The following is a 27,677-nucleotide window of genomic DNA, read 5'->3' on the forward strand; positions in this document are numbered from 1 at the left end:
ATCATCGTGGTGGTAAACCCTCGACAGTTTCACTTCACTGTAATTAATATAAAACCATAACGATGTAGCCCATAGTGAGCACACGAGGTCCTTTCATTGAGCATGAGGCACCAAGCCAGGTTTGGCTAGATATCTTCCACTCCTCTAGTCAGTCTGTCAGTGTCACATTTTTAAGAGACATGAGGATAATTTGTAATATTTTGTTGAGGTGCACTCCACATAGTTGTGGTGAATTGGCATCAGTCCTAACGTGGGTGGTGAATTAGGAAGTTGGCGGAAAGATGTCTTCTGTCTATGCCAACTGTAAATTTTTATGTCCTATCATTTTCCTCTTGTAAAAGCAAACGCAGTTTTTCCTGGAAGGCAAAATTAGTTTGCATATTGGTCTGTGGTCGGATCAAAATTCTGAGCGCAACCTTTAAGGAAGGAGTGCTCAGTGGAGATGGAGTTTAAATGTGGAGTCCAAGGCAAAACCCCCCAAAAAGAAAGCCTTACTGATATGATCAAATACTGTTTGTCGTAGAAACACATTTACTTAACACGTCTAACCCAACAGACCTTAAAAGCACCCACCTGCATCATTTATTACCTTAAGAGGTAATGAACAGTGTAGGTGGGCTGGAGGCACGGCTCTATTTAACCGAGCAGTTGATTAATTGTAAAGTTTCCAGTTAATAACTACTTGTCAGTCAAATCTGAACTCATCTTGGCCTAGACCTGTAGCTTGGAGGTTAGTGCATTGTATAGAAATTATACTACAAGCGGATTTTAATTTTGCAGCATTGTATTCAGATAGTTGTTGGTCTTCGATTATATCACATTTGCTGTGACCAGAATAACTCAGTAGACTTACATGCTGTGAAGGTAAGAAGACCTTTAATTATGTCGGCTAGCTTGTTTGTGCTAAGTGCACTGCTGCTGTTGTGACTTAGTTAGCCAACTGTTTGCTAATTAGTGCCAATGCAATTTAAATACAGACACAGCAACTGTACCTTTTACCACTTAGCTGTTGATAACACCGTAGCATGGAATACAGTGGCTAGCTAACCCAGATTTCTTGTTCACTTTTGGTAGCTTACACTTGTTGTGGTGCAATGTTAGCATTCCTCTAAAATCAGTTTTAAGGTGTACTCATACTAGACATGGTTACTTTGTCTTTTGCTCCTGGGCCTAACTTGCACACTAGTCACATAAACTTCACTTTACTGGTTAGTTATGCTCAGGTGCAGCACAGTCACCAGATCTGTTACTAATGATAGCTTTCGATATAAAAATTATTTTTTAGTAGCTAGGTATCACAGGCTTCTGGCGCTGACTTGGGCAGCATATGCCTGCTGGGACATAACCAGTATATCTCAGTAAGCTTTCCACTAGCATTGGAAAAACTATACGTGGTGCAGTTGCTGCGATAGATCCAGCCTGACTCACTGATAAGAAAGGCAGTAAGAGTTGGGTATGGAAGTACTTTGCATTAAGAGCTACTTCTGCTGTGCTGTTATTCACAGGGGTTCTTGCAGCACATAGCTCCACTGGTTTGATTTGGCAGATTTTTTTTTTATACCAGATATCCTTCCTGACAACACCCCAGGGGGAACTGTGTCTTCTCCAAGAGTCAAACGTGGGATCATTCACTTGTAATGATACAAGTGAATGAATGATAAGTATGCAATAGGTGCACAGAGTTTGCTGTGGCAGCACCAAAATTGTGGAATGAGTTGCCTTCACATGTTAGACAGGCACCTTCCTTATCTGTTTTTAAATCACGTCTTAAAACATATTTATTTACCTTGGCTTTTAGCACAGCAGGACTTGTTGATGTCTCTTAATATGTTTCTTATTAATTATATTATTTTTAATTTTAAGATATTTTATATGTAATTTAAACTGTTTCCTCTCTGTTTTATATTTGTAGCACTTTGGTCAACATTGTTGGATGTAAACTGTACCTTTTACCAGGTAAAGTGCGTTATAAATAAAGATGCTATGCTAAGATGCTATAAATGTATTAACCACTATGCAATGCTGTTGTGCAGCTATGCTCCACGGGCTGAAGTGCTTGAAATCACTAATATTACACAAATACTGACGCTAACATAATGTAACTAATATTATAGCTTGCATTGATGTTAACAGGCTACTCAGCAACCTTCCTAACATTTCAAGTCATGTCAACAAAACATAATGTTAACATTTCAAAAACATCCCTAGGTCAGTGACTTAAAAACAGTTGTGTAATTCAACTCTTCTTGGTACTGAACACTAAATTTCTGCTACTAAGTGAGTACTAGTGAGTATACCCTCAGTTTAGATGCCTAGCAGGCACCTGATAAGGATGATTTTCTAGTCTCATTAGATCAGTCATTACAAACATCCTCAAAATGCTGTAGTTAATGTTCCTTAATCTTAGATAGTTGTCCACACTGTCAAACTCGGTGAAGAAAAGCTGAATAAGTACTGACATAAGCGAGCACTTAGACTAAGTTTGTTCTGATTTGCCACTCTTCTTTTTCTTAAGCCAAGTTATCCAGCAGCTCATCATCAAGCTGGGATTTTTGGGGAGTTTCTTGTATTGTTCGAATCTCTCATACTCCAGACCTGCACGTCTACTTAGCGTTAGGGTAAGTTAGGCACATCCGGATCGGCTTTTCTGATTTGTTCAACCTGAGCTGACCAAAGACCCAGATTATGAAATATCCTGTTTTTACTGGTTCAACAGCTTGAGAATGAGGATCAGGCTGCTGAACCAGTAAAACCAGGCTTCCTCAGTTCCAACGCCAATGTTAGCCACAAGCCCTTTGATGTGTGTTTGCATGTGTGTTTTGTGATGTGTAGTAAAGTGAGGGACATTGATTAAACATTATTTGCATCCAGTGCTCCCAGACCAGTTAAAGGAATAAGGGAGAATGGATATCAATAATGTTAAAGATAAACTGAGTTAATTTCTTTAGAAGATGTCTAACACTGAAGGACAAACAGATTGATTAAAATCGACAAATGAAAGGAAAAACCAGCCTGAAGTGTATTTAAGGTATTGCATCACCACATGTTGTCAGAACAGCTAAATTGCCCTTTAACATCGATTCTACGTTTCTTACCGAGAGACATTCAAAAAGATATTAGTTTTTTTGTGCTTTGATTGTGGATGAGACTCTCCTGTCCCTCCGAGGCCTGGGAACATGATCGCGAACAGCACAGCAGACCTACCGACTCCCCTCGCTGCAGGGGTCGAGGGTTCAGGTTTTTCCTTTAATCTGTCACTGATCTGTATCTTGTTTGTCATGAAGGATGGAGACGACTTACTCGTATTCCACCCGATAAACTTGTTGTGTTTTGCCTTGTCAGACACAAATCATCATCTATCTTCGCTTTGGTCGAGGTTGGCTTCACCTGAGGTCAGGGCACACTTGATAACACCTTGATATCTCCTTCTTATCGGCTATCTAAATTACAACCGCCCGGGACCACCGTGGGGAGCTACACGAGCGCATACCAAACATACCGGTGTCACCCTTCCCTCGGTCCTTGCATTGTGACTTGAAGCTCAGCCAAGCTTGATAAACACTGACAGTTGAAGCGAGGTATTTCCATGACTGACGGTTATTGACTCAGCGATATGGTGATTTGTTTCTGCGCTGCGGCGCAATTGATTAGCCATAAGGAAACTCAGGAGACGTTATTGGATTGCTATTCAGAAAGATTGAGTGTCAGTCTCCATCGGATTCCAAATCTCATCCATCTCCTTTTTTCACTCTCTGGGTTTCTCTCTTCAGAATATATTAGTCATTTTCAATAATAACAGCCTGATATGGAGGCGTCTCCTGTCCTCCATTTGATATTCTATATCCATGGCTAAATAATGATGGATCCACGGGCTTGTCTTGTTCACCTGTCACACTGTTCCTTCCTTCTCCATCTTTGCGCGTCAATGCCTTGCGGTTGCCTCGTCTGTCTCGCTTCCTTTCTGTCTCTCTGCTGCCTCCATGCTCTGACATTAAGGAACCACTCCACAAACTTTACACCTGACGACCAGTTTACTTGTGAGAGGTGGACTTCCAGAAGTAGACTGTAAAATTACATTTCTGTCCCTACAGGTACACTCTACACATAAGTACGCCCTGGGGCCTCCAGGTAATTATGTGTACCTTTTCAAGGCCTACAAATGTACACATACTGTATCGCCCTAAGCAGCAAATGGTCCAGTTTAGGGCTGGGCTATATCATACCGTTCACGGTAATACCGGTGTAATTTTGGGCAACGATAGGAAAATGAAATATCGCGATAGAATATGGGTAAAACGCGCATGCGCAGTGCCTTTGTTTACATACGTACATGGCAGCGACGCAGAATGAGAAGAGCGAAAGTGGATCGTTGAATGAAACGGATGAACCAGAACTGGCTTGTTAAAATGCTGCAACTTCAGTGGTGTGGAACTGGTTTAGCTTTCGTCTGTCAGATACACAACAAAGCACTATTTTTGGTAGAGCATGCTAGCGGGTCGTCGTTATTACCGTGTTGTTTGGAAAATACGGCACACTTAAAATCAATCCTTTGATTTTTCTGAAAATCGACAGAGCCCCTTATAATCCAATGGGCCTTATGTATGAATTCTGGTTGTGTTTACTGACCTCGAAACGATTTTATGTACACAGCACTTGAAAATCTGTCAAATGTTTTAGTACGACTTTGCTAAGCTACGAAGCCGCACCGCTTGGTGGATTGACGGCTATTGTAGGCGGAGCCTCGCGGAGTGATACGTACTGTGCTTCAACATAATATTACCGTATTGTGTGTGTATAACCTCTTTTTAAGTTTTGTGGATATTATACATGGTTATGCTGAGGATATGTCGGCCAGTTTCCACTGGAAATGCCTTTTGGTTTTTTATATAACTTTAATGCACATAAAAAACAGCTGCTTGTTTAAGTGAAAATACATTGATTTTTTTTTTTTTTTTTGCACTAATAAAGTTGTGGAGTTGTAAAGCATTTTGTCTAGTGTCAATTATATCGTCAGTTACATCGTTATCGCAAATTTTCAAATGTATATCTTGATATATATTTTTGGTCATATCGCCCTGCTCTAGTCCAGTTGCATTTTTAAGGGTGCACATTTTATGTAAGTTAAATGAAAATTATGCAAGTTTTATTCTGTATCTCTTTTATATACTGAGCACACAGTTGGTGCAGAGAAACGTAGCAACGTTGCCTCACAGCAAGAAGGTTCTGGCTTAAATTGGACTCAAAGTACAAAGTCTGTGTAGTGTCTGATGGCACTTCTGTGAGAAACGGTACTTGTCTGGTGAATCCACAGCAAGTGAGCGGGTATCGTGTGTTCTGCCTGCATGGCTCTATTCAGGCCCACTAAACCTAAACCAAGGATTTCTAGTAGTGAGAACACACCTTAAGCAGACTATTTTCTGCTATGTTACAGTGATTGAGCTGAAAAAGGCGAGACAGAAATTTGTCAGTTTTGAACCTAATATGTGGCTCGTATTACTTCTGTTCATCAATCATCCTCATCCATCACTTTTTATTTACATGATCAGTGCAAACATCTGAAAGCTACTTTGCAAAATCAGGAATAACATACTGGCAAAATAACTTTAAAGGGACGTAGTCTGCTGTTTTCTAACTGCATGTTTCCATTCTTTTACATTGCAATACTTTCATTTGAATTAAATTATTACTTTTCTAATACTGGGTTTTTATTCTGCCCCTCACTTCCTCCTCTGTCTTTTCTCCTATCCCTGTAAGGCCAACCTGATTCTTAAGCCAACTTTCTCTCTGATTGCCTCTCACAAATCGAAGGTTTGACTAGCAAGTGGGTGGAGCTTCTGTGTCCACAGCCACAGCTGTGCGAAAGCTACCACATCAAGGCTATCTCCTCTCGTTGACATCATACAAGTCCAAAACCGAGTGTTTGTAGAGCAGTCTGAAGCCTTATAGCTTTTGGTTCACAGCGATCAGTTCAACATATGCTAACCTCGTTATTTGAAACATCGGTTCTGTTTAATATCAGGATTCACTAGCATTATATGTGCTGTAGAATAAATAAAAGCATTTTAACAGATTTGTGTGGACTGAAATAACATTATAGCTATTATGACAACAGTTTATAACCAGTTTATAATCCATTGTGATCCATTAAATGAAGCTCTGGTTTCTCAGGCTCCTGCATTGGCTCGACCAGCGTGGTAATTTTCCCAAAGTGCTTGAACTTCCTGATTTTCTGTGGTTGCATTAATAACTGATTCGATCCTCCTTAATAATTTCTATAGTTATTCTTCATTCATAGTTTATCCTTCTGTGTGGTTTCACACAAGCATAAACCAATCATCACACTTTATAATTCCACTCTTAACTGTTAACTGGTGACTCATACGTGTCATGATTAGTCTTTTTTTTTCACACCGTGTCCATTACCTAATAGCATTTTAGATTTTATTTTCTTTATTTGTAACTGGTATTGATCCAACCACATTCTTTTTTTTTTTTTTTGTTAATAATTCCAGTATTGATGACATGCAGGTGGGAAAGCCACGTGTGGCATGCTGGGTAATAAGTGACAGCCTGCTCTGTTGTCAAAGCTGACAGTGACTAGCTCTGATTCTGGAGTATGATGTGTATTCTCTGAAGCAACCTTATGTTTTGGCTTTTCTCTTTCTAGCTGAACTTTAAGGAGACTTGTGCCTCAACATTGAGGCAAAAGTCTCAATGTTGAGACTTTTGCCTCAGTGTTGGTATATATAGGTTAGATTTATAGAACTGATTTATAGTTCAGTTCTATAAATCTAACCTATATATAAAAATATAGTTCTTTAAGTAGTCTTCAGGAATAGTTCTCCAGGCCTCTTGAAGGACATCCAAAGCTCTTCTTTGGATGTTTCTGCCTTTTGTTCTATTCTCGGTCAACATGATCCCACACTGCTTCAATAATGCTGAGGTCCAGGCTCTGGGGAGGCCAATCCATGACTGATAATGTTCCACTTTGTGCTTTCACTGCATTGGCAGAGTGTTTTCAGCATTGTTATGCTGAGAGGAATCACTTTTGACAAGATTCAGCCTGGCTGAAATGGAGCCCCAAACCATGACACGGCCTCCACCTTGTTTCACAGGTGGCTTACTAAACACAAAGACATGGAAAAGGTCAGGTACAAGAACTGGACTGAAAATGAGTGAAAAAGCAGGAAAGGTCCACAGAAAAACTTTCAGAACACTTTAAAAATGTACAAAAAAAATCTGTCTGGTTGGCAACAAACTATAAAGAAATGAGGGATGGCTCGGGACTGCACAGTACTATAACTTGGGCCATAAACTGCATGCTTCCATCTTTTCATAATGGACAGCCAACCAAAAGCAATATTACAAAAGGAAAGACATTTGTAGCAAATGTTACTACACAGCAGTGAGGATCCGAAAGTTTCCAAAATGACCAGATGAGCAAAGACATTTTAAGGGTTGGATGTGCACATACGGAGGCACATTATAGACATTTAGTGAAACAGTACAGCTATAAAAAGATTGTCTGAGGTTTGATCGTTTACATGAGTATAAACTGAGAAGGATACCAACTGTGTGTTGTCTGTGAAACCGTCAACCAGTGTTGGTTAATGCTTCCTATTTACATTAAAGCCACTTTAAAGGGACAAAAGAGTAAAAATGCCAGTTTCCACATGGCATGTCTTCTCTCTTTAGTCACTATTTCCCACAGCATCTAATCTCAAGGAGACAAAGCTAGAGTCCATATTGCATTTGCTGGTGAATATCAAGGTCAGTTTGTTTCCAAAGGATGCACAATGAAGCAAATGTCATTTAAAGGTTTGTGTGAGTGTGTGTCTGCGTGTGGGGCGAGGCAGGACATTCACTTACATGACTAACACAGATGTTACCTTTGTGGTCAGAAGGCTGTAAGTCAATTAGGTTTTGCTAATGGGGCCAAGTGCTTAGCTGTGTCCAACACACACACTCACACAAACACACGCACGCACGATATTGATAAGATTACCATGGTAATGTGAATACATCAGGGTTAAACCACATTAAGGGAGACGCCTTTCTCGATGATCTTTGCCTCTTTTTTTTTTAGCTGCTAGCCATCTCAGCCTGAGTGCCCTCCTCTGCCTCTTCCTACGTTTGTTAATAGAACCTTTCTTCTTTCATGTCCCCCTCTTTCCTTCTGTCTTCGTGCTGTTTCTCCCACAGCAGATGCACGGTAAATCCTCCTTTGTGGCTCTTTACATCGCTAACTTCCTCTTCCCATCTGTCTCCCCAACTATTTTCCTCTCACTCTTTGTCTTTCTCCATTCAGCTGAGATGCTCGCATGATGGTTTTTTTTCTACAGAAATAAATACAAAATCCTTTATCTTTCAGATTTTCTTTTGTATTTACGCTCTTTATAACCTTTGTTTTTATCAACGAAGTAAAGGAGAAAGTCATGAATAAAATGAGGTTGATTGAGGAATAAACAGCTTGTTATTGGCATAAAAAGATGGCATTATTTCAACAACTGATTAAAAAATAAGGGTCATTGTCATGAAGAGAATCCATTCATTCATTTTTTTTGCCATTTATCCAGGTTCGGGTGATGCTGGCAGTACACTAAGCAGACAAACCCAGACTTCCCTCTCTCCGGCCACCTCTTCCAGCCCTCCGAGGGGACATCCCCAAGCCAGCCGAGAGATATAACCCCTTCAGTGTTCCTGGCTCTGCCCTGGAGCTTCCTCCCGGTAGGACATGCCCAAAACACCTCTCCCAGGAAGCGTCCAGGAGGCACCCTAGTCAGCCAATCCACTTTTAATGGTTCCTTTCGATGTGGAGGAGAGGCAGCTCTACTCTGAGAATAAAAGCAATACAAATCATACTGATGCTGTATATGTAGCCAAACATGATATTTCCTTTATGCCGTAGTACTTCATTGTTATCTAAAATGTGGTAAATAACTGAACCACACTCTTAAATTGTTTGATGAGTTTCTTCAAAGTGGACATCAGAGACATCAAACACTGCATTTTATTTTATCCCTACATCCTAATATACATCTTCAGTAATAATCAGTTTGGCTCTGACCACTCAGTAACCTTTGGGGATTAAAAAACAGAAGTGCCAAAAGCTGCAGTTCTTCTAATGGCCACTTGAGGCTCCAAAAGCGAGTCAGGTGCCATAGACTCCCATGTTAAAAAACCCAACCTTAGAGCAGAAAATAAACCTGTTTAAAAAATACAAAAACAGTTTCCTCCTCTACAAAAAATGTACAATGTATATATTTAATTAAAACTCACTTATTTTCATTTTGCTAAGGTTTAAAATTAGGGCATCCGGACACAGGCAGTGTCAGCAGTGGAGAGCTGCATGTTATTTTGCAATCTATTTACATCTAGCAGCATGTTCCTGGGCAGACCCCGGTAAATGCCCTGCATATGACTTATTTAGCCAGTTACAAATACAGTACAGTAATGTTTACATACAGCGCCACCATCTAGGATTGATAGGTTGGGGTTGCTCCGACTTTCTAAATTGGAAGTCCGACTTGAGGGGGCTTTGGTATTGGAACTCCAGACTAGAAACTTCAAACCATCAGGGATCATCTCCACTATTCCAGTCAGTGAACTGAATCTCTCTGTGTTGTTGCTACCTTTTACAGAATTTTAATGCACTTATCTCACTTTTAATGTGACCTATTGTGGGCTACAGAGCATCCAAAAAGTTTCTCTCTTAGATTTGTCGAGTGAAATTCTAATGCTTTATTCATTTTTGAATAGCACTAATGAGCAAATATGTGCATCTGCGTGCTTCACTTTTGCTACTAAATGAGCTCCGTACCCTCTCAATTAAACACGCTCACTTCTGGCTCCAAAAAACCAAAATACCAAAACAGCACGATGACCCAAAATGCTGAAACCAGAAACCAACAGTTGTTCTAATGATTTCCATACATCCAACTTTTACATAAAGTCTGCACTTCCAGCTGAATGCTACAATAAGCATGAGGAAAATTAGAAAGTAGCCCTGCAGGCTAATGCTTATTTGGTTTGTGCTCTAACCCTGCATTAAATGTGTTAACACTGAATAAAATATGGATTAATGCCAATTTTAATCCTTTGAGGAAAACGAGCCATGCAGGGAAAGCAGCGCGTTGACTTTATCCACGGTATTAATGCACGCTATATAATCGATTGCCCGTGGATGATGTAATAACATAGTGTGTCTTCAGTCACAGTTAGAGCATGCATACATAATGACACAATCCTTCTCGTTCTGTTGTGCGTTGTGGTGGTACATAAAGCTGCAGTTCCTCGCCGTGCAACACTTTTATCTCCCTCCTATGGAAAAAAAACCTCACTCTCTCTCTCATTAGGATGCACTTCCTCCAGTGTTTTCTCTCCCCAGTTTGTCGAGTGCTGTTCTTTCTCTCAGAGGCCAAGTGATAAAGGCCCCACAGAGTCAACAAGGCATGCAGAATGGCCTCTTGTCTTTTTTTTATTATTGTGTACTAATGCAGCGCTCATTCCTGCTGTGATGAAGCAGCATTGGAGCCCACCTTGCGAGGGGCAGGGAAGCTGTCATACGCCGTCTCATACAGACTCGAGCTGTACGCAGGAAAGACAAACACTTAAACATGCCAATTTACATGCACATGGGAGTCCCCGATTTTTAATATCAGCCATCAGAGAACACGCCCAAAAAGATTAGCCACAACATCTGCAGTAGCATTTTTAAAGTAGCTGGATTCCAGTTGTAATTTTAAAAACAAATCACCCCACATGTCAGGTATTGTCTTGCAGCCTGGAAAATATGTGTAGTAACCCCCCCTCTTTATGTGTGTCTCTTTTTTTTGGTCTCCAGACTAAAAAGAGGGGTGGGGGGCTTTTTAGAGGGAACGGGGTGGCGAAGGTCACTTTGATGTGACTATAAAGACACACAGCAGGCCAGTGGAAAGAGATGAAAGGGACGGAGCAGAAGTAAAATAGATCCTGGTGGAAAAGCAAAGGAGTAGGAGATGCATTTCTCTCTCCCTCTTTCTGTGTCTGTTTTTTTTTCTTTCTCTGCAAAATACAAAGGATAATGATGCTGTTTCATAAACAAGAGGTGACCAGGGAATAGAGCAGGCATCTTGCAATTAAAGCGAGCAAACAACAGTTTTTTGAACCAAGCTGACAGCAGCTATGAGGCAGTAGCTTCTGAGCAGTGGAGCCATCTTGCACACGAAGAAAGCGAAGCTCATATCTGAATAAAAAATTAAAAAAACCCTGCAACTTATTAAGCAGGTTGATACATTACCATTCATCAAAATAGGGCATTTGGCAACTGCTGATCAGCCACTGATTTATTTAGTGAGTGATTAATAAATTCTGCTTTATTTAAACAGACTGCGCTCAGAGATGCTTTTTGGATATGCCATAATTAAGCAAATGAGATCTGTCTAGATTGCTGTCATATGTGCAGGTTTTCTGCGTGGTGATCTTAATACCTTAATCATTTTAATGTATGCATAATCTAACGTCGAGTTTGTTTATATTTACAGCGTGTTCCTAAAGATTGCCTGGAGCTTGGATTCCTCACCCTCCTGGCTTCATGCAGTTGCCTGCCCCCATTAGGCTCAGATGTGTACTGCAAGTGAATCATCCTGTACAGAGACGAGGTTTGGCTGGATATCAGCCCAGACTGCAGTCAGTGTTTTATTATTATTATTTCTCCTTTCTGAATGGGTGACAGACTGAGCTCAGAAATCACAAAATGCCAGATTAAGTTTATTACAGCTTAAATCAACGCCGGACAGAAACACCACCCCACCGAAGATCGTTAAAGCTGGTGCCTCTGGGGTTGTTTCCTTAAACTGAAAACGTTGCATTCCAGTATACATTTATTTAGCCGTTCCCTCTGTCTGTCTGTCTGTCTGCAGAAGCTGTTTGTGACTGCAGGTGAAAGCGTTTTGATGATTGAGCTGTTTCTGGTATTGAAGGTAGCACAGAAGCTCACATCCACAGAGAGAGAGAGTGAGGGAGGAGGAGTGGTAAGACAGCAGACAGACACCAGATGTTTCCGTGAAAAAATTCAACCAGTCAGCACGCACAGCAGAGGTAATATCTGCAGTACAGTAGCTCGAAGCATGTGTGTTATTACCTTAGCCGGGGCATGCCCGTACCTTGGGTGGCCCGACAGTGAGTCTAGTGCCTCCTGGTGAAACACGGGGACACCCAGCTCCGTGGAGAGATCAGGTCGGGAATGTTTCATGGGTTAGATTAGGATGCCTGTGTGTGTGTGTGCAAAGATGAACTTTTTAGATAAAAATCAGCGATATTTTTAATGATCCCGGGGGAAATTGGGTCACTGTAGCAGCAAAGAATATCATGAAGATAAAAATCCAGAATATGTAGATGATCAAAGAGAACCGATTCTGTTTCTCTCCCTGCTTTCTGTCACCCATGCAGTGCTATAATGGTAGATGCTCATATCAGACAAAGTTTCCAATAAATAGGCCAGCACGTGTGCAAATAATCTCAGACTTCCTACTGCTCCAAACACTCTGTTTCAGACAGTTTTTTTTCTGCTCTGCATCTGCGTGATGTCATTTGCCCCGCCCATGTGCTGGTGAAACCTTCTGTTTGCCAGTGGCAGCAAAACAGAAGAAAGCTGGCTTAAAGGGCCGAGACGGCAGATGAGTCGAGGAGCTGCACCAAGACAAGGGTGGGATAAAATGATCTTGACGAGTCTAAGAATAAAAATATGCATCTGTTAATGGGTTGCATCCCCTTTGAAGATGCAGCAGCCATTGGTTTACTCCAGAATCCTGTGTGTGGCTTTGTTTACATGAGTGCTCTTATCATTTAAGCCCCCCCAAAGAAATGCCGGACATCTCTGATGCTGTGAGCTGAAGCGTCATCCCCGTGAAGACCAAAAGGAGATCGCGAAAGTCCCTGTCGACCCTCCGCTCTTGATGTGCCTGTAACCCCGCCCACACACGCGCGGACGCACACACTAAAGATGCTGATAGGGTCAAGTCGGGGCTATCTCTGGCTTATCTCCCACCGTCAGATCTAAAGCTGTCTGTCAGTGATGAAGAGAAGAGAAGAAGGCCTCAGTTTGAGAGGCAGATCACTCGGCCTCTCAAAGACTGCCCGACTTTCGCAAAGCTTCCTCCTTGAATCCACAGCCAGCTGACTACGACGAAAAACACTGATGGGAGCGAGAGAGTGTAGGAGAGGTGTTGCAAGAGAGAGAAGAGGTAGAGAGGTGTGTGTTTGTGTGTGATGGAGATGTGTGTGTGTGAGTGTATTTGGGGGGGTAAGAAAAAAATGAGGGAGAGTTATCAGTCATGCCGTCAGTCTTCAGGGCGGGTTGTGATAAGAGAGGCAGCGGTTGGTATCTCTCTTTCTCTCTCACTCCCACATACACACATTATGTGAGAGAGAAAGGCCCTGTTGTGTTCCCCTCTACCGCCCATGAGTGAACACAGCGCAGGTGTGCTGGGGTGAGGGCTCAGACTGTATGGCAGCCATTTGTCGACTGCATTTTGGGGCAGAGAGACGAGAGAGGGAATACAGATGGTGAGACCTGGGGAGGGGGGGTTCTGTAGAAAATCGGGGTTCCCATATTGCAGCAGCAGGTTAAGTGTTTTGTTGCAAGGTCTCTTTCACTGAGAGACGTGACCTGTGGCTTTTTCTAAACAGGCGGCGTGCTTCCAGCGCATCGTTTTAGTCATTTTCAGCATTTCCCAAACGGTGTCTTCTCATAAATCTCTTCTTCGCTCTTCTCCACTGCATCTCCTCTTCTATATAAATAGAAGATTTAGCCATGACGTAATGTTTCACCTACACAGGAACTCACAAGTCATTGAGACCGTAGTTTGATTGACAGGTGTGCTTGCAGGTGCTGTGCAGCACTTGCAAGCACATGCATATGCATATGCAACCACGAATCTGAGACTTCACAGTATCTCGTGTATTCCCTCGCGGGTTAAATCCAAACAGGTTGCATCCACAACATTTCCACTGTACTTCTCCCACAGTTCAGCTTCCATTAGCCATGTGCTGACCCGATATATATATATTGGGGGGGGGGGGGGGGGGGGGGGGGGCAAGGGCAATGGTGGGAGGAGAGATGTTGACAAATGTTGGAGGGGGAGTATCAAATGACCCCTGGGGACGGAAGGGAGGGGCGGAGCAGAAAGTGACCCAGTGTCGCTTGAAGGTTTGGAAGTGCCTGTCTTCTCTCTCTTCCTTGTTATCTCTCTGAAAGGGTGATAGCAGAGGTTAAGCAAAGATCACTTCTGCTCTTTAAAGGCTTCAGTCAGTGCTTTTGCCTCAGATAACGCACACAACACGCATATAATCAAGTCCCCGATACACCGAAAGCGTTCGGCAGTAGAGGTGGGCGGATCAATCCATTTGGTATCAGATCGATATTAGCACGGCTGGATTGATACTTCTGTATGTAGCCCACTGAATTGTGTTGTGTATTCTTTTTTTTAATTTTGGGGAAATGAAAAAATATGTGTCAGGCATGCACTATGAAAAATGAAGGTATCGGTATCTGTAATACTGGCTTTGTATTTTCTTGCCATCGATACCAAAATTTGCGATAACAAAAGTTCATGTGGGCACAGACACCCCCCACCCCCCAACTGGAAGCTCAGATTAGCCAATCACAGTGACATCTGACAGCCATCGTATCCTCAAGGCCAGAGGTGGGTTTTAAAATGACTGACAGGCAGTAAGAAAGCCGCAAGTCGATGGCGTCTTCTAAACCTGGGGGTGTGTAGCGGCGGGGGATTGACAGTTGACTGAGGTGACAGACAGACAGTGACACACAGACTTGTCATACAACCTTCTGTCAAGGGCATTGGGGGGGGGGGGGGGGTCTTCTCTTGACATTGTAGTAAATGTCAAGAGAAGACACAACTATTCTCCACACAACTTTCAGGTTGTGTGGAGAATAAAGAAAGAAGACGATGCTTAACGTTATAAAAGTGCACACACTCAGAGGTAAAAGCTCCTACAGAGAAGCAGTACAGTATCTTATATTGCCTCAGAGAGTTTGCTGTGACCTTTAGGAATGCACATTTCCAAAGAAAGATGCCAGCAAGGCTACATACTGTACCTCATTACACAGCCAGGCCTCAACCAGTCCATTACATTACACGGTAATACAAGCCATAGGCAGGGCACATGGGCTGGACGCTGGAGAGGCCTTTCTCAGCAGATTATTTTGGGCTCGGTACTGTGTCATTACACGGCCTCCCGCTCTGTATTTAGCCCTGTTGATTGCAGGGCTGAAATTGGGCAGGGCTGAGGTGGGTTCTCCCTCGACTGAGTCGAGGGCTTTGACATATAGTATCGGTCGTTCTTGTGCGTGTGTGTATTTTGTGGCAAAAGTCGGCTGTGCAGCCACCCGCCTCACTAATCAGACACTCCCTTCTTTCTCACTCTCTGTGATATATTTTTGATCTTCATCTGCACCCCCGCCCATTTTTTAAACAGCCCCAGGAGAAGCTGTGATCCCCTGGTTTACCATGAGAATGTTTTTTTTTTGTTTGTTTTTTTATCTCGGTCTCATCTGTGGAAGAGTTAATATCTGTGGTGTCTTTTGAAATAGGATGCATCTGTTTATGTGTGTGTGAGTGAGTGAGTGAGTGAGGGAGAGCGTACCCCCCCCCCCCCCCACACACACACACACATCCTATAACCGGCGATCGACGGGAGGGGGCGGAGCCGAGGCGCCGTGACTGTAACGCGATAGCTGCTCAGCTCAAAAGCGCGATCACTCACACACACAGTGCACACACCTCACTGGCTGGACCCACGCTGCTGTCGGGCCAGAGCGCAGGCTTCTCGGAGCCGTTACCAGAGAGAGGAGCGAAGACAGCAGAGAGGAGAGGTGCTGCAGGAGGAGGCACGGCATGTTCGTTGTTTCCGAGGATCGAGAGCGCGCTGCTTTTCATTTATTTCATTACTTTTGTGCCTCGCTGGGAAGCAGCTTCGGACTGGGGTTTACGTGGCTTTGAAAGCTGTTACCGTTGGACTTTTTTTTTTCTTCTGGTTTCTTATAAAGCTCCTACCGGAGAACCAGCCAAACCCTCGTGTGCGTAAAATCCGCGAGCGGGAGGACGCAGAGTTATAGGGAGATACCGGGACAGGGAGAGTCCCCCTCATCGGTCAGAAGTTGGCGCACCCCGGAGCCTGCTGTCCAGTCCGGACTCTGCGAGGCGCAGATATCCCCTGAAGCCTCCCAGCTGCGGAGCGCACGCAGCACTGATCAAGGAGTTTGTTGATTCACTGTGGGTTTCTTCTTCTTCTTCTTTTTTTTGGATGCGGTTTGGTGGCATCGCTCCGCTAAATGGACAGAGTCAAAAGGACAGCGCTTACAAAATATTCAGATTTTTCTCAGTGACAAGTAGTTGGCGCACACTTTTCTCCACCAATGGTTTAATAAACACCGTGGGCTTTTTACTACAGCGGTTTAGTTTTCACTGCTGGTCCCGAACGGCTGTGGATTTTTCTGTTTTTTTTTTTTTTTCTTTTGGAGGAACGGCAGCATTTCAATCCTGCGAGGTGGAATCATTAGATACTTGAAACTATCTACAAGTTTTTTTGTTTTGTTTTTTCGTTTTGTGTGTGATTCAACATGGATTTTGTGTTCTCGTTGGTTGGATTCTTAATGGCAGTGTGCCATGTGTCGTTAAGAGTCAGAGGACAAAACGGTGAGTTTTTTGGTTACTTCTTGATTTTGACGCACTCGTGATCTGAGTCAGCCAAAACAGCCTAATTGACACTAAACGTTGCTCTAAATCACGGGACCGTGTTTTTACTATAAGCACCACATTTAAGTATCATCTTCTCTTGGTCATTGTAATTGCTTTTATCCTTCAAATTCATTTCCAGGTCTCCAAGTCATATGTTTCAAATTATTTCAACACACAAACGCTCCCATGATAAAGCTGTTGATGTTTTATTCCTGCTAAATATGGCAAATACAGCAGCCTGCGGAGGAAAGGCTCTGTATTTGTTTTGTTTTTAAATGTTTAGATCTTATGCACTTGTTTCATCAAAATCATACTAAACATTAAAAACTGAAAGACATGGATGCGTTCATTAAATATTTAGAAAAACGGAAAGTGGAAAATGTTACGCTTAGAATAGTTTGCCGTGAAGCGTGAATGTTAAATTTAAACACGATGTTTATCCAACCCGTTCTCATCAGTTGTTTTTCTTTGATTAATCATCTCTGGATATAAACGAACCCCACGCCTGATTAAAATGCTTTTGCGCACATTGTGATGAAAACGGCTAAAGCTGGGTGAAGAGCCTGCGTCTCACAGAGCCCGTGCGTAAAAGCGTACAAGCTTCAGTTGTGTTGACTAATAGGATCACTATCTTCATCAGCCACCACGAGTATCTCCTTCAGTATCTCCTCGTGTTCCTCCGGGTTGTCTGGGCAGGGTGAAGCCAAGGCTGAGAGCTCCAGGCGGCGTGGAGGCACACCGCCACCTCTGCGCTCTTAGCCGTCTAAAAGAAAAAAACAGCAACTAGGAAGATAAGGAGCAGCATAATAGGAGCCAGTTGGTATGGATTTAGAGCCTTGCTTTAAGGTACTTAAGTAGTTTACTGTTCACACAGAAACGGCACTGTGGTATAGCTTAACCACACGAGTCCTTTGTATTCTTCAAAAAAAAAGGGGGGGAAATAATTTTCAGGTTTCACCATGTGGCATAAAATCAGGGTGATCGCGATGCGTTCGATCGCCGGCAAATAAATGAGTGGATTACAAATTCACGCGTGCCGTTTCTTTACGCGGACAGAAATTGTTACAGATTTGAAGCTGCTGCCGGTGGTTGTTGTTGGTGGTGAGCAAGGCTTGTCTTACCATACAGAGAAGTGACGCCACTGGTGGGATGACACATGGCCTCACGCTCGGCTCACTCGTTCCTGTCTCGGATTGTTGACGCATTTACGGTGGCACACTTTTTCATATTTATGTGCGCTTTTCTTCGCCGCTGTGGTGATCAGGTGGCTAGAAAAAAAAAGACAAAACCCAAAACTGCTTTATGTCTTTCTTTCTTGTGTCTGTGATTCTCAGTCCTGGCCTTTTACTTCTTAATCATCATGCGCTGTAGTAAGATGTACATTTTATGCGATCTGCATAAGTTGGGTTGGGGAGCTGTCCGTGAGCTCATCATGACTGCTCAGCCTTTACAACACCACCCGCTGGCGTGCCTCAAAACAAAGCCAAGCTCTCTCTTCACTTCATTTGCACCCATCATCTTTTCTTTTTTTTTAAAGCTACTTGTTTTAAATAGGACAGCTATCTCAGCCATCCCTCTGAATGTGTGTGAGTGTTTTTCACTGGCTGCACATGTACCCGTTGATCAGAGACAGATGTGGGCCTCTTGGCAGTCATCAGGCAGGCAAGAAGCTGGATCCCCCCCTATTCTCTCTCTCTCTCCCCTGCCAAGACACTGCACCACATCTCCCTGCCTCTGTACTCCCCTCAAGAGCCACATTACACACAGATGCCAGAGGAAAGAGAGACTGACAGATAACAGAACAGAGACAGAACAGGGAGAAAGCGAGAGCAGCATAAACAGAGAGACAGGGGGAGTGGGAGAAAGACGGTGACTCCAGAGTTTAAGAAAGCACAGAAGAGTGACCGAGCCATAGCATGAAGGCAACAACGAGGACGAACACTCAGAAACCAGATCAGCTGAGTGGATTCCGCATCAAGCGGCACGGTGGAGGAAAAGGGCAACATCAAAGTGTGCAGGGGTCAAGAGTCAGATCGCATCCAGGGTTCATGAAGGGACAGCGTCACGTAAAGTGGGATAAAGCCCCAGCCACAGGGGTGAAAATACTATAGCAGAGATCCTCTTGTGAATGTTAAGCACACAGTCACGTTAAAGTGTTTCATTTTCTAAAGAGTTGCTGTTTTGTGATGACAGAGTCCATCTGTGCTTCGGCAACTTGATACATTTGCAGCAGCAAAAGGTTTCCCCTAAAATGTAATGTTATGGAACGAGCAGATGCACGCCTGAGGCATCCCAGCCAGGAAACTCTTTTAAGTGTAAAAATCCTACGAGGTGCCAGGGTAAATGATCCACTAAAGATGTTCAGCGATTGGACAGGTCATGCTGTGGACTTCTGGGTTTTTGTTTTTGGGTTTTTTTGCTGGTGGCACCTTCACCCTCATTACAAAGCACCATTTTTTGTGTGTGTCTTCCTCAGGCAGCTGCAATATTTCTGCACGAAGAAGAGTCACTTCCATTCCACTTGTCCTGTAATCACAATAGTTTGACTCGCTGACATGTGCATTAATTACTCCTTACCACAAGCATTAATATTCAAGCCATTAAGCAGCTCATTTGCATGTTTATTGAGCGGGCGGCTGTGCATCCTCTCCATTCATGGTATTGACTTCTTTAGAAGTTGGATTTCTATTATTTAATAATATCAGCTCCAGGGTGAAAAGAACTTAGTAAATTTTATCACCTCACATCATGTTTTTATCTTTTCTCCGCCGTCACCCCTTTGCCTCTTGTCTTCTCCTCTCATCTAGGATCCTTTGCATTTCTCTGTATTTTATCTGGCCTGCCTCAGAGGTATCATCTGCGGAAAAAAAAACAAGGTCACCTCTCTTAGCATTCATAGCCAAAGACAAACCGAGCGGCCCGTTCAATACCAGTCAGGTATGAGAGTCACAGGCTCGCACAAAGCCCTTGAACAGCTCACCACACTCAGGGTGAAATTAAATACAAGACCCCCATAAATAAAACAGAGCTGGGTCTTTTCAGTCTGTCGCATTAGCTGCACATGGGGGGGATCTTAATGGGCGCTCGGGGACTGGGTTTTTTAGGTAGGGAGCCATAGGGGGTCAGCTTTGTCAAGAGGCAGGGTGTTTTAGAATCTACTGTGATTCAAACTGCGGGTTCTTAAAAGAAGGAAGCAGTTCAAGAGTGTAAATTTTAAAGAGAAGAAACTGCTTTTTTGTAAGAAGTGTAATTCACCCAAAAAGAGGTTATTTTTTTTTCTTCTTCTTCCTTTTTTTTAAGCAGTCAGTTCCACTGCAAGGTAACACTCTGCAAGGTGGGGGTTAGAGGGTGCTAACAAATCACCAAGAGTCCTGCAGCAAAGCTCGATTCTTCACAGCTTTCCCTTGCTGATGTAGGCTCGCTCCACCTTAGACGGGGAAAATCTTTTGTGAAAAGTGCTTCGGTGGTGCAGGTTTGACACTGGCGCGCAGAGCCGAGGGGGTGCACCGGTGGGGGGAGAAGGAGACGTGATACAGTAGCCAGGTAGCGTTTAGGATTAGGCCCACCCCCCTCCACCCACCTCCTGCTGAAGGCACCAGTGACCATCTGTTTACTCGATTGATCCATTGATCCATTGATCAGGATGGCCAGCGCTGTGCATTTAGCTGATTAACGTGGGGCACTTATCCCGTTAGGGAGGGAGGGAGGAGTAGAGAAGGAGAAAGAAAAGGGAGGCAAAGAGGATTTGGGGATATTATCTGCTTTTGATGTGGCTTTTGTTAGTTCTTAAAAGAAATAATCCCCCTTTAAACACCGTTAACAGTGTTTAACAAAAAAGCCATTGTCAGCGACTGTTGCGTTTCTTGGAGCCGACTGTTATTTGCTTTTGGTCAAGTTTCACAAGCTCAAATCCACCTAAGCATCAATGCACGCTAGTGACCACTGAAATCAGGCTCGGCTTTCAGCGCAGCGCCGTCGTTTAGCTACAGCGTATTTGATCTTAGATGTAAATTTGACACTGCGTTGTGTCAGCGAGGGGAGAGATTTCTATGCTTGTTTTATGTTCACAAGCACAGACACAGCCCCCCCTGACAGGAACAAGAAAACGTTATGGGCGTCCAATCAGAATGCAGGGAATGAATAAAGGCGTTAAACTGTAATCCTCAGGTTTATTTCTACAGACTCCTCAATCTGAAAGGAAACGACGACAAGAATAGAGCATAAAAAAAGTGAAATGAGTCTCAAATGTCTTTCTGAAATAAAGTTATTGGTTAATTAAACGAATATGAACGTGGAATAAGAAATAAAGAACCAGCTGGATGATAGAAGTGCAACAGTTTTTGTCTCATTATTTTTATATTTCTGGTCTATTAACAATCTTGCTGTTTCCTTGCATGCATACACCTGTACACTTTACCTGCATCACATCCACAGCCAATTTGGACTCACCCATTAGCCTAACATGTGTCTTTCGACTGAGGGGGGAAGTCGGAGTACCTGGCGAGAGAAAGCATGAGTCTCTCTCTCTTAACGCTTTTATTTTGAATACGGCAACAAGAAACATTTGAAACCAGCATATTGACTAAACTCGACCATCTATGACTGGGTGGGCCACGCTCCCCGCTGCTGAGGCGCACACTGGTTTGACCTAAAAGGTCTTAAAGCAAGTCCCCACCTCTTCATCTCCCTCCCTCCTTTGGCCCGGCCTAGTGTCGAATGGGTGAGATTAAAAGCAGTCAGAGAGACAACCCCATGCTCTTCTCTGAATGTCTGAATGCATGAGTGCTGCCCACTCACTCCCCTCGTATTCCCTCACTCTGGGTGATAGCACTTTTTAATTAAGGTGGGGAAGCGGGGAGGGAGCAGGCGCAAGGGACGGGACGAGAGACACTAGGAATGATGGAGGGATTTATCAGCGCCTCTCCTCGCACTCGCGGCTTATCCCAGAGCGTGACGCCGTGCCTCCCCGATAAGGCAGCTAATAGAAATAAGAGCGGCGGGACGTGCAGCCGAACTCACACGCGCTGCAGAAACCTGAGCTAAGACATGCAGACGTATGCACATTTTCTCAGATAATGAAGATAAAGGCACTCGCATTGGGTGCGAAGACATCTCAGGAGCGACTAAAAAAGAAATGCGTGCACACACTCACACAAAAGTCATTAATTCATTTCATTGGTACAGTCTGCGCTGTGCTTTGTCTTTTGGATTTCAGTTCCATCCACTCAAAACGCAGCTCTGCAAACATACTCTTAAGACTCACACATACATAAAAGTGGCATTGTTCATTGTAATAGGGCCTTGGTCCATGCATGGCAGGGACATATGCAGCACTTTGTGTGTGAGTGTTTGTGTGCAGACAGATGGGCTGCTCTAGTAGAAGAGACAGTGTAATTCGTGGAGCTCGCTGGCAGCTCCTGAGTGCTTCCCCTCTGTTACTGATCCAGCACCACAAGTTCTGTTCACACCCAAACATTCTGCTTTAAAGTGAAACACACACACGCACATTTGTACCATATAAGCATCCTCATAATGGCGAGCTATTCAAAAAATTAGAAGAGAATACACACACATCTGTCACTTTCCTTCTTCTATTTAATTTTTTTCTCCCACCAAACTGCACACACGCATGTTTGCCTGTGTGTGTGTGTGTGCATGTGTGTGTGTGTGAGAGGTGACTGACAGAGGTTTCCCCCTGGGGGTCGGCATCTGCAGGACAGCACCGGATAGCAGGCATGTCTTAATGAGGCTCGTCAGGCTCTTTTGCGCTGCACCCGCTCCTTTCTCCATCTTTTCTCTCTCCTCCTCGGCTGCCTGTATTTTTTCCCCTTCCCCTTCCTCATCACCTTTTGTCGCCTCCTCCCTCTCCCCGCGCCTGTCACTCCTCTCCCTCGCTCTTCCCACCTATGTGCTCACCACCGCCCATCATGAATCAACCCAGCCTGCCGCCTTCACCCCCCCTCCGATCAATCTTTCCCCCTTCTTTCTCAATCCGTGTTTTATCCATCGCCTCACCATCAATCCTCCACCCTTCCTCACATCCCTCTGCTCTTCTTCATCCTCTTTCTTCACCCTCATCCTCTCTGTCACATCTCCCATTTTCCTTTCCTACTGTAATCCTTTCATCCCCCCTTCTCTTCCCACTCGTTCTGTCATTTCTCCTGCATCCCTCCTCTTCATCCTCCTTTGGAGGCCACTGAATGGGCAGCTCAGGGAAAAAAAGTGTTGAGGCTGCAGGATTCTCCCCAAACGACTTAATCTGCCGAGGCTCTGCGCGCTGATAGCCTCTTGCACACCGTCCCCTCCATAGGCTTCCCAACAATGACTGTCTGTCTGCACAGCCGCGGCAGATAAAGAGATGTCTGTGCATGTGTGTGTCTATGTGTGTGTGTGTGTCTCGGTCTTTCTGTCTGTCTTTGTCATTCTTTCCTATCCCTGCTATCTTTTTAAAAAAATTCAGTTAGTGATTTTTTTCCTCCCTCCTGTGATTGACAGGCCCTCTGCGTGTTTTTGGAAGTGAGTTTGTGTGTGTGTGGGTGGTCCTTTGAACATTGTGCAGTGGCTCTCTGTGTTTCCGTGTGTTTATACGTGCACCTAAACGCGTGGGCGTGCGTTAAAGCATGTATTCATGTGTGCACTTATGGCTAAAATTGCGTGTGTGATGTGTATATTTGTGCAGTAGTTTGTATCTGTGCGTACGCATGTGGGCGGCTGGAGTCATGCACTCCCATGAAATCACCGGCAGCTCTGTGTGTGTGCGTGTGCCTGATGTGAGCGTGGGCGTTGCTCCTCTCCAGTAACAAAGTAAGGAAGCCATCGCAGCTCTATCAAATGTCAGAGAATCTAAGTGTGCCTTTTAAGCACAATAGGCGGTGGAAATGTCAACACTTGAAGGGTCTATTACACTTCAAGCCTTTGGTGCTGTTTTTTTCCCCCCTTATCTTTCCTTCTGTTTCCTTTATTGGTGCTTTCACAGAAATTTGAAAGAAACAGGCAAAAATATCAACCCATTTATGTCAATAATGGATTCATTCCAGCAGCTGAGTGGTTAAGGCCAACGTTTAGTGACACATTGTTAATGCCATATGATTCATGTTCCTGTCTCAGTTCCTTTCCTTCCTCATATGTATTCCTACGAGCGTCCGCTACTGTAGTGAAACAGGATTTGTCTGTTGTTGCGTTCAAAATCGTGTTGGTTATTAAAGATCTCACTGGAGGATCAGCAAACATAAGCTAAACAAGGGATTGCCAAACAGGGATACAGTTAGCCCAGAGTGTACTTCAGGTCCTTCTAGAAGAATTATCTAAATTAACTTTCACCAGGACAAAAAGAACTGAATGGAAAGAATCAGTCGAATCTTAAAGAAACGCTTAACAAGTCATGACTTTGCCCTAAAATACATTTTTAAAGAGTCTATCCTAGTCAAAAAAAATTTCTATCCCTTGGAAGATATTCTTCCATAGATTTCAATTTAGGATTCTTTGTCTCTTTTCACTATCTGAACATCTCTCTTTGATTATGTCTTTGGTGCTTCTCTCCATAACCAACAGGCACATGAAAAGATTAGCTCAACTAATAAGAAAATCCAAAAAGAGCAAGAATTGAACCGACCCGAGCAGACCCGAGATTATGGTTAGAAGTAAAAGCAAACAAGAAGTTAAATAAAAGTAAAATGTATGTACAAAGTGTTAAAATAGGAAGTTAAAACAATGGATAAAAACGTTAGCTAAAAATATGGTGAAAAGCTAAAGTTGTTAGCTAGCACTATGCTATCCAAACAGAATTTTAAAAGATTTAACAGGTAAAATTGATCAGTAATCATAAAATAAAACATTAGAACCATTGTGGATGAAAGCAGTTTGGATTAATCTTAGAGCTGTGGTGGTACATCAAATGAAAAAGGTTGGGACCATCTGAGCTAAGCTAGCTCCTGCTGTTGTCATGGCGCCCCTGTTTTTTTTTTCTCTAAAATTGATAATATCTCAAATCTGTTGCAGAGTAAGATTAATAAAGAACCAATATGCACAAGGCTGCCGGGCTTTGTGCGTGCATGTGTGCAGAATACTCATATATGTTTCTTTTGTATGTGCGTGTGAGTTTATGTGTTTAGCATGTTTGTGGGAGATAACGGAGAGAGCGAGAGCTGCCGCGGCTCACGGGGCGAAATCAGAGAATGGGGTCTTTTGTTGGCGCGTTAGCTTCTCATTACAGAGTAGGGGTGAACCCCAGAACCTAGCTAGACAGGCCGTCTGCGTGTCACTTCCTGTCTAAGCCTGCAGAGCTACGCTATTGGCAAGCTATTGTTCCTGGGAGAGCGTGATAGGATCAGGGAATGTGTCCTAATGTTTGCAGATTGGCTTGCAGGAGCAACAATTACACTTGGAGAACGCTCCCTATGGGGGAGTAGGGAGATAAGAGCCTGGGTGTGGAAGAGGGTGAAAAAGGCTTGGTGTGTTTCTCTGTGTGTGTGTGTGTGTGTGCGCGCTTTCACCAAATGCAACAGTAATGATCTTTTATTGTTTTAATAGCTTACCCATGTGGCGCTGCTTGCATTGAGAATCCACAATGGAGAAGTTTTTCCAATTTCCTCCTAACTGACAGCCTAAATTGCTTTCTTTTGTTTTACTGTTCATTTGTTGCTCATCACATCTTCATATAGAGAAGCAAGGCAAATGAAGGGGCGCCCACTGAGATGCTGCACTAGGGGAGCGCATCATTTCCTCAAGCTTTTTTTTATTATTTATTCATTATTTTTCAGTGCTTTAAATGAGTCTGCCCTGCAAATGACGCTGTGTAGAAATGCACCAAATTATGTTTAAAATAAAAACATGCATAAAACATTTTTAACCGCTCCTCTTCGCCTGCTTTATAGTCAGTACCTCCCAGCACCTTCTAACTCACCTTTCTGTCTCTTACACAGCGCCGGAGTGCGGAGGTTTGCTAGATGCCAGCGAGGCCGGTTATATCACCTCCCCTGGTTATCCTCTGGAGTACCCCCCACACCAGAACTGCCACTGGATCATCACGGCGCCAGAGCCCTCGCAGCGCATCGTCCTCAACTTCAACCCTCACTTTGAGATCGAGAGGCTCGACTGCAAGTAAGACGGGAAGGCCGGGGGCTGGGGGGGCTGGGGGGGCTGGATTTGGGTCATAATGGTGCAGTCCATAAAACCCACTCTTTTCTTTCAGGGGAAAATTGGCTTCACCGGTAAGATGGTGTGCTATTATTGTGGCTGAATGATGATTCATGTTGACACGTTCATTAGTATGCTGCGAAAGCATCCGTATCTCAAATAAGTAATTTCCAGTTGAGGCGCACAGATTTTTACATACTGTTATAATTCAGTGCCGGGTGGTTTGGCCCAATTCCAGGCTGTTGAAACGTAATCCACATTTTGACCACAACAGGTCAATCGCAAAGGAAATTTTAATTGCAGATTGCAGGCTTCCTGTGAATAGCAGACCATTAGGTAGACTGTGGTTTTCTTTTTCTATTTTCTGACATAATTATTTATTCAGAAAATGGAAAGCACATAAGCTCCACGTCGAAGCACACAACCATTAAACTCATTTTGTCCTGGATGCTAGTCGCCTTCTCCCAGGCAGTTATGGGGGTTAAATTCCTTGCTCAAGGGCACATCAGCTGCAATATCAACCCTCTGTGTTTTAGAGGACAGGAAATGCTGCTCATTTCCACATCCCAAGGTTTTCTGCTTCTTTCACACACTCTTGAATACAGACGAGGAAAAACAGGTCGCAATAAAACAATAAAACCCAAATGGAAAGAATGATTCAGATAGTTTAATAATAAGTTCCTATGTTATTTCCGCTGGTTAAGCTTAAAAAAAAAAAGCGTTGTCAGCCAGGATGTATTTGTGTTTTATCCTGCTCAGAACCATACAAGATGAGGTTTTTAACCTTCTGAAGAACAGCAGACTAGTCGGGAAGATTTTTGACAGATGTAAAAATTTGAAATTTACTTTTGAAGGCATCAGCCAGCATTACCCAGACTATAAAGCTCTAATCCCCCCTCCATCTGATAATCAAATGCCAAGCAACATTTGGAAGTCGGCGTCTGCTTTTGGGCAGTAAAGACAGAATGATAAGATAGGATGTAAGAAAATGAATCATGATGGATTTTGAAGTCACAGATTGGAGGGTGGGCCGAGAGAGAATAAACAGGGGAGGCTTTAAGAAGTAATAGAAGGGAATGAGACCCAGCTGTTTATCTCGATATGAGCGAGTTGGTCAGTTTCCTTTCTCAGAGACATAAATAATCCAAATCATATGGTCTTCTATTGTCTATGACCTCAGAGGAAGACGGTAGTTGGAGGGTGGAAAAAGCTCCCAGTCTCTACTGTTTAATTCGATTTTATATACAACCAATTTTGGTCAAACGATGAGTCCATTTGATCAGTTTATCAGTGCACTTCTCCACTCTGTAAATTGAAGAATTAATAATGGGTTTTCTTTGCATGTATTTTATTTTTTTTGCATTGTTCGTCTACAAAGTGATTTGTCTGGCCGGGAGAGGCGAAGAAAAACCAAACCAAAATAAAAAAACGTTGCTTTCATGAGCGCATGAATGGCCGCTTTGGTTGGAAAAGGTTTTGTAATATTTGTCGGGTTCTTTTCGCACGGTAGCGCCGCGACGGCATTGAACTTGAAATGTTATTTTGATGTCGCCGCCTTTGAGTCTCCAGGTTTCCGTCGTGTTTTTTTGTTGTGTAATTATCTTTTTGCACTAAAGCGCCTCTCCGCTTTGACACCAGCATCGCTGTGTCGGCAATATGGCGTGCCCGCACTTCCTGCTGGACTGGTAGAGAGGGAGGGAGGGAGAGAGGGAGGGAGGGATGCCTCAGCTGTTGATAAGCAGTGTGTCAGGCAGTTTCTCACAGCCCAAGGCATGCAGGGCAGGAGGAGGCTGAGGGAGGAGG

General features: G+C 43.5%; 1 protein-coding gene and 1 long non-coding RNA gene across 3 annotated transcripts in view; one reads left to right on the forward strand and one right to left on the reverse strand.

Annotated features, from left to right (window-relative positions):
* LOC146492111 (uncharacterized) overlaps positions 1–27,677 on the reverse strand; it is a 379,576-nt gene that overhangs the window by 84,901 nt on the left and 266,998 nt on the right. The window lies entirely within an intron of this gene.
* The window catches only part of nrp2a (neuropilin 2a), an 85,965-nt gene continuing 74,023 nt past the window's right edge, over positions 15,736–27,677 (forward strand). Inside the window, exons 1-2 of one of the 2 annotated variants that reach the window (XM_085150683.1) lie at positions 15,736–16,697; positions 25,661–25,838. In XM_085150683.1, the coding sequence (XP_085006809.1) occupies positions 16,622–16,697; positions 25,661–25,838 (254 nt within the window). In that variant the 5' untranslated portion in view covers positions 15,736–16,621. The remainder of the gene's footprint in view (positions 16,698–25,660; positions 25,839–27,677) is intronic. The other variant, XM_085150682.1, reaches the window with a different exon arrangement.

This window comes from Neolamprologus multifasciatus, chromosome 23, assembly GCF_963576455.1.
Source record: "Neolamprologus multifasciatus chromosome 23, fNeoMul1.2, whole genome shotgun sequence".
NCBI classification, from domain to species: Eukaryota; Metazoa; Chordata; class Actinopteri; order Cichliformes; family Cichlidae; genus Neolamprologus; species Neolamprologus multifasciatus.